Raw genomic sequence first — 8,132 nt, 5'->3', positions numbered from 1 at the left:
AGTAAAATAATATTAATTATACTTAAAATCAACGGTTTTATCTATAAGACTGGAGAATTTATTTTATGTTGTTACAGAGAGAAAGAGGCCGTATGTGAGTCCAGTTACTAATTTATCCCCATCTTTCAAAGATAGAAGCAGGGAACGACAAAGCAGACACCATAGACATTCCCATAATAGAATACATCACAATTCAAAATATCCCCAATCTGATGTAGAAAATTTGGAATATAACCGTACACAAAGTAAGGTAGCTGTTGTTGTAAAAAAACAGAAAAAGCCTACAGTGGCTTCAACTGTTTGGACAAGGTAACATTGCTTCAGCAACAGCATTGCACAACGGTGTATTGGTTGAAAAATAATGAATTAATAACATTTTTCATGCTTTTTAGAATTCACAATGCACAAAAATCAAATCGTAATAGATTAAAGGGAAAATCTGCTTCAAGTAGTGCAACATCAAGTGGCAGTGAAAGTAGTAGTGAATCCACAAGTTCTACTACTTCTTCTAGCAGCAGCCAGTCTTCAAGTTCTGAAAGTGAGGAATCAAACAATGAAACCACCCACCGATTTAAGCAAATTAAGGCAGAGGTTCATAGACCGGGATTCTCTCATACTACTAGTGGTCATAATCATAAAAGTCCTCTCCGCATTGAAATTAAGAATGACAGATTTAAAAGAAAATAGACATTTTGTTTCACATAGTTTATTTCAACGTGAGAAATAGATTACTATAATTACATATTTATATGAAAAAAGTTTCTATTATTAAAGTGCTTTTAAACAGAATTAATGTTTACAGTAAAAATTAATTTTAAACTAGTTTGAGTGGTGTTTTAATACTTCAATAAAAAATGTTTACAAGATTGTTATATCCATGAAATTAAAGACAATACTGTTCAATTTTGAATGTATGGCTTTTCTTGTTTGCTAGATTATCTAATAATTTTTATGTTATTTTGATCAATTTCATGTTTTTCTGATGCACAACACTGCAATATGAAGGGATATGGAAAAAAAATCACATTATGACATACATGATGGACATGGTGTAAAACATACACAAGTTCAAACATAGAATGCTGGAATAGTGAGGTAAGCATGGATTAGGGATGTCAAAAAAAAAATAAAAATTGATATGAATAGGCTAAAATTAGATTTAGTAGATAGTAATGAAGCTTGTTGGTCAGAACCCGGAGGCTTGGAGTGCAGACTTTAGAATAATACATACAGGTTCGTTTGAAAGTAATTATTATCTGTAGAAAAATAGGCCAGAGTATACTTGCACTTATGCTAACGAATTACGTGGATATCAAAAATGTATTAAGCTTAATGAGAGGCTGAAAAAACTAATAAACGTAAGCGATTTTAACAGTTAGCTGTCTAAAGATGGAGTTTGAAATAAAAATGATCGGCAAAATAGTTTGATAGAATTCGATGATATTCTTGTTGGACGAAGTTTTAAAATACAAGTGAGGAACTATAAAAAGTTAATGAAAAACAATCCAATCGGAAGCCCGGGATGGCATAATGAAATTGATGTACCTATTTGTAGTGTGCGTTTTTTTTTGTATATTATCAGTTAAGCGTCGTTCTTGTTGACACTAATATTACTTTTTTGTATGTATTAGAAAATATTTTAGTAACATCTAAGTAACAAGAAAATAAAAAGACAGACGAAATGCAGCAGGCAGGAGAAATTGATAGCAATAGGGATTTTTACCGAATGAATTCATAATTTCTACAACAACGTTGAAATAGTTTCGTCGACTCCGCAGGTAGCAAAGAAGCACCAAAAATCCGNTACCATCAGAGGATGTGAGAAGATACAACAACAGAGAACAATAGCAGAAGCGATTTTGTAATCACAGTGGTTTTACAGGTTTACTGAGAACTCCAAACCATGTAACTCGGCCAGCGTTGCAACCTGTTTTCAGAGAAGAGGATCGTATTGCTATGTTTAGTGTCATTAAGGGCCCAGGAAGTCACTATTATATGCGTAAAAATCGGTCGTTATAATTGAGTACTTACAGCACATACTAGAAACAACAAAAAAAGGGACAAATTGTCACTCCTGGCTGGATTTAACGTGCATACCTGGAGTAAGGATTAATTAATAACCAATAAGTTAATTAAAACAAATTAGCAACATTTCAAATTCAACTGTTTCCTTTCAATCAACTATAAAAAAAAGTATTAAAAAGCAACAAAAGTATTTTCAACGAATGACATACATTATACCAACCTCCTCAACTTCTAAAAAGTTATTCTCTTATAAAACTTCATAGAAACAATAGTGTCTTTTTTAATAGCCCCCGTCGTTCAGTTTCCAAATATCTATAATTATTTTAAACTTTCAATTTGACAAAATCTACTTAGTTGACTTCATAACTAATATCCGAATTAAACATTTATGGTATAAGAAGAAACTTCCAGTACATAAGAATAATAAAAGTTTAGCAAAAAGGCTACGCATTCCGAATCGTATCACTCCATTCAACAAAAATTATCTACTTATTAATACACTGATTAATATGCGAAATCAGTTAGAAAAAACAACTAAATCATATAAAACAAATACTACATAATAACGGATGTAATCCAAAACTAATAGACAGCTTACTATATAAAAAAAAACTCCACGAAAAAGCGATTAGATTAGTTTATCCTGCATAAACAATTCTAGCACCCGTATTTTATCAAGCTTAAGAAAACTTCAATGTATTATTTAAAACTATAAATGAATTGGGCACACTTTTAAAAAATAATACAGATAATTACAAAATTTACAAATTAACGTGGTTCTTGCGACAAATGGCCGAACAGGAAGAACATTCAGAACTAGAATTAACATTCATAAGCTTTGAACATAAAAAACGAAATTCTAATTGCGCCATCTAATTTTAGCAAATCATAAATTTAATTCAAAAATTTTACACTTTAAATAAAGGAGTAAAACTGAATACGTCAGAGGTCAAACAAAAATTACAATTTTGTATATTGACTAGCAATGGCCGATTACATAAAAACTAAAACGGTTCGTTCGTTCGATAATCGCCGACATACAAACTGTCTTTTTAAAGACTAATCATCGACATGGACGAAGATGAGAATTAAGAAAAACCAAGGAATACTAGGAAAATGCTGCATGCCAGAAGAGAAACAACGACGATACCAACGTTGAACACCTTCCAGTCTCTACAAGATGAGCCGACGGATCGTCGTTCATTATACCATTGGAAGGACACGTGCAGAACATTATATCACAACATCGCATTTGATAAAGTAGCTAACACCAAGGATGTAGTAAAAATACATCCTCTTTGGCAAGTTTACGACCAATTAATCAACATCCTAGTTAAACCCAACACAATGTACCTACTACACCATTATACTATCACCGAAAATAGACCGACAAAAATGCGGGATACTAACGGAGCTAAAGACACTAATGGATTATCAGGAAAAACAATTCACAGGATGATATTGAGATCAATGAAAATCCATTTTGTGGTAATCACCGTCACCAAAAAGGAAACTATCTTAAAAACGACGACTTGCAGACAATTTCGAGTAAAGGTAGAACTTTACAGAAATAAACGTGTTATTCTTGTCAGAGAATAGGTGACGTACAACTGCCGTATGATGGCTATTTGGGTGAAATCCGCCCAACAACACGGGAGTGAGGACTGTAACAAAGCACAAGACGAGATGGTGACATATAGAAACTGCAGGGGACCCCACACTATCAGTTAACGGGGTTACCCAGCATTAAGAAAAGGAAACCCCTAACTGAATACCGACCAACAACAAACCCAAAACCAAAGATGTCACAAATCATCAAGTGCGAGACAGTACTTCATACGCTAAAGCCATCATGACTAGTATGGATGCCAAAAACGAGATAATGAACATATTGAGAAAACTAGACCTGCTAAAATTAAAATATGCGGTAATGAAAATTGTAAACATACTACAGAGGTGCACAAATACTAACTGGACAATACCCACAGTCTTTAAAGAAAAGCACGTCGTAACCAACAACTTAAGACTGAAGAGGATCGCAAGGTCCTGTAACGGTCTAAGGTGAACGCTTTTAGTTGGTAGGCGCCCTTCTGGGGTCAATCCAACACTACCCGACCGGATGGGAGACTGGGTGCCTTTTGAAAATTTCTTCTCTTCCACGAAAAAAAAATCCATCATGCGATTAGTATTCAAGAAATTTATTGTCAATCATGTTTTATTAGATTTCGTTAACAATTTGAAAAGTAATACGTACCTATTCACGCACTGCAATATTAATTTCGGTCTGATTATGACGTATATCATAATTATGATAATGACATCGCGAAATACCATCAGAGGATGTGAGAAGATACAACAACAGAGAACAATAGCAGAAGCGATTTTGTAATCACAGTGGTTTTACAGGTTTACTGAGAACTCCAAACCATGTAACTCGGCCAGCGTTGCAACCTGTTTTCAGAGAAGAGGATCGTATTGCTATGTTTAGTGTCATTAAGGGCCCAGGAAGTCACTATTATATGCGTAAAAATCGGTCGTTATAATTGAGTACTTACAGCACATACTAGAAACAACAAAAAAAGGGACAAATTGTCACTCCTGGCTGGATTTAACGTGCATACCTGGAGTAAGGATTAATAGTGACTTCTGGGAGATAGCGCACTGGACTAGTTATTTAGGCGAGACGCGTGAATCGGAGGCGGTAATGTGATCAATCCTGCAGCAGTATTTAAGGTCTCGGAGGAGGGGGGGGGTGTGGCTTGATACATTAGTTATGGGCATTAATAACTATGCATGTTTTTTAAATTGGTGGTTTAATGTGATAACGTGCTTTATAAATCTAATCTTCAAAATTGTAATTTTTCTTATCAGGGTATAGAAGAAATACGCAACCGTGTATGTATGTGTACATAGTTAAATTTTCAGGCGTCAAGAAAACATCTGTAGTTTTGTAATAGTTAATTATTTATGTATACACAACAAGGGAATTACAATAGTCGTAATATCATAAGATCAAAAAGTAATTAAAGTAATATTGGTAATATAATACACTTACATAGTTACCAACACTTAGATATAAAAGTATATACGTCGTGTAGTAATAAATATAGTAGGCCGTGTTTTATAATCTGCAAGCGCGCTAATTTTTAATTTATTAGCGACTTCTTGACGAGACACTTTGGCATCTTTTAACAGGCAACATCAAATAGGTACACAATTCACTAATATTTAATAGGATAATTTCAAAATTGCCCAGATGAGTAACAAACATTTGTACTTTAAAAAAAACACTAATTGTAAAAGCGATGCACAAAATGAAACACTTCAGATAAAGATACGAATTTACTTGTAAGTTTTAGAACAAAAAATATCAAAATTCCAATTTAAAGTAATGAAAATAAAAAATTCATTATTTCAATCCAACCTTCAAATATTATACGGAGGGCGATTAAGAAAGTTGCATTCAAAGTAATGATTACATAGGTAATCTTTTTCACGAGTTATTTTATTATTAATAAAAGTGAAATAATTTAAAAAGTGTTAGTTTTCTGCTTTTAAAATATTATTTTCTTATAAAACCCTCCTTTTTTAACCAAAATACGAATATAATAATTAAAAAAATAAGGCTTATTAAAGTGCCACAAAAATTGCAATTCTTTAAAAAAAATAGAACACTATTCTTATTTTCTTGCAGCGTTTTAACTTTTGTACCTACACAAAGTTACGTTCGAAGTTGTGAATTAAAAGTTTTTACTCATATAAATCAATATTTTGCATATATGCTATTGTATACAGAGTTAATTTTTTACCTGGGCTATATGTATTCGCATCTTGTAAACATTAAGATTAAGATACATTGTAAAATGAATATGTTATAAGACATCATAACATACCTGAAGACATCAGAAATTTGACTACACCAAAACAAGTTGAAATATCCTATGTGGTATCTAGACTAATAAAATACATTAAGGTAAATGTACAACGATATTTAAAATGTTTGAAATCACAGATAAAAATATTAAACGTCACAGTAAGACTTGATAACTTTCTAAAACATTAAGAATTGATATAAATACAGATTATATTTACTGAGTTAAATTTATACTGAATTGATATATTACGATCCTGTTTATGCATGCATTGTATTTGTATAGTGGATTTCCTATCTCCACATCGTAATTTTCTCAAATATTTGTGCGCATAATATATATTAAAATTACCAAAACTTAAGAAACAACTAAACCGACCACCACCCTAGAAATGTTTAAATTTAACATTCTATACCAATTCTTAAAAATTACATGTATGGGTATATTGCACCTTTATTTTTTCCCACTTTAATAAAATCTATGCAGGTGGCTTTCGATTAGTCAGACGTACTTTATCTCTTGAACATTCATATTTCTTAAAACCGACATTAGAATGTAATCAATTGTAGATCGAAAATCAATCCATAAATTACAGATAATGTAGGGACAAGAGATGTCTATGAAACTAGCAACATTCTATTAAAAATATATCAAATAATACTTTGGAATGGCACTATTTAATCTTATGTTATATAATAAATATTATATTACAAAACTAGTTATGTATTGGAATATGTTCTTACCAAAAATGTGTTATATTTATGTTTACACAACCTTTTGATACAATTTACAAAACTTTAAAAATACATCATTTCACAACTATACAATCTTTCTTACACATTTCGCAATGAACTAAACGTACGTGATTGTTCTTAATTTAATACTAATCGTAAGATAATTGTTTTAATATTTGGTGCAGAAATTAAATTTTTGAATGGTTAAGTTTTCTCTAATAATTCAGGAAAATACAAAAAAAAATCTGATTATTTTTTAAAAGGCTTATTGAAAAATTAAATGTTGGAAATTTCATTGAATTTTTCCTTCAGAATATATAATTTTTTATTGACAAAACAATTACTTAATTAAAAATTTTTCGGCTTCGACACGATTTAAAATCTCAAATTAACTATAAAGGTTTACACAAGTATTTATGAACAATTCCAAATACAAAACGCAAAAAAATCATGAAAAAAAAGACAAAGTTGAATATAATAATTATTACGAGCTAGATACCTTATTGTATACGTCGCCTACCAACCATAATGAAATTGTTGCCAAAATCTATACTCACTAGGTCAATGGCACACGTGAACAATGAGATCTGGCGAGTTCGTTATGTTGTGATTCGTGAAAAAACGATATCACATATTTTTTTAAACATTAATTTCGAAAGACTATGATGTCAATGTATTATTGGCATGTTCTTGACTGACACGTTGTTTAAATGCCAGCGTTTCTTCAAAAATAAGACGTTTTAGTGTTTCTTTTGGAAGGTCGTCAAGTTCTGTGTCAAATCGGAAGGGTCTTTCAGCAACCGGCTATAAAAGTTAGGGTTACATTACCTCTTATCGTAATGCATACTTAATAAAATTTTTTGCTTAAAAAACTAGTTACTCTGCTAGCATTCTAAAGTCGACACGAAAGAAAACGAAAGCCGACTGGGGGTTGGAGGTATTTTGTGATAGACATATTGAAATTAGTTAATCAGAAGATGTTCGCTTAATTCATTATTCTTTGAATATAGTCATTTTCTATTTACACTGGAAACACAGATTTCAAATTTACTAACATCCCATCAAATCATACTATAGTCCGTAAAATATATTATTATCCCTAAAAGATTGTAAATTGTTTGCTTTTCTATTTATTGATTTTACAATAAAGAGGAGGGCATAGATCTTTCGCCGAGTCGAGATGGAAAAGCCATAAATCATTTTTTCAATGAGGTAGGTACAAAGAACTACTGTACCATGAACTTCCGATTATTCTAACTGGATATTTAAACATCAAATTTTCTGCTAAAAACTCAGTCATTCTTAGAATTTCTTCTAGATGCATTTAATTTAAAAATTAATGATCCAGCACAATACACATCCAAGAACAATACCACTATCGATGCAGTTTTTTTAACTTATTTAAATAAAATTAAATCACAAACATGTGTAGTACTTCAGTTATCACAAACCAATAATTATCAATAATGAATGTGACAAATGACTGATCAATTTATAATTT

The 8,132-nt window shown here is 31.4% G+C and overlaps 1 protein-coding gene and 1 long non-coding RNA gene across 2 annotated transcripts in view; one reads left to right on the top strand and one right to left on the bottom strand.

Annotated features, from left to right (window-relative positions):
• The first annotated feature begins 42 nt into the window (after positions 1-42).
• LOC112904038 lies at positions 43-789 on the top strand. The gene is made up of 2 exons (XR_003230859.1): positions 43-309; positions 393-789. It is a non-coding gene; the product is annotated as an uncharacterized LOC112904038 (long non-coding RNA).
• Positions 790-5,354: 4,565 nt separating this feature from the next.
• The window catches only part of LOC108744488 (mitogen-activated protein kinase 1), a 63,461-nt gene continuing 60,683 nt past the window's right edge, over positions 5,355-8,132 (bottom strand). Inside the window, exon 6 of the mRNA XM_018480276.2 lies at positions 5,355-7,435. Within this exon, the coding sequence (XP_018335778.1) occupies positions 7,292-7,435 (144 nt within the window). The 3' untranslated portion in view covers positions 5,355-7,291. The remainder of the gene's footprint in view (positions 7,436-8,132) is intronic.

This window comes from Agrilus planipennis, unplaced genomic scaffold (assembly GCF_000699045.2).
Source record: "Agrilus planipennis isolate EAB-ADULT unplaced genomic scaffold, Apla_2.0 scaffold33, whole genome shotgun sequence".
Taxonomy (NCBI): Eukaryota; Metazoa; Arthropoda; class Insecta; order Coleoptera; family Buprestidae; genus Agrilus; species Agrilus planipennis.
This window is presented reverse-complemented; position numbering and strand designations above follow the sequence as displayed.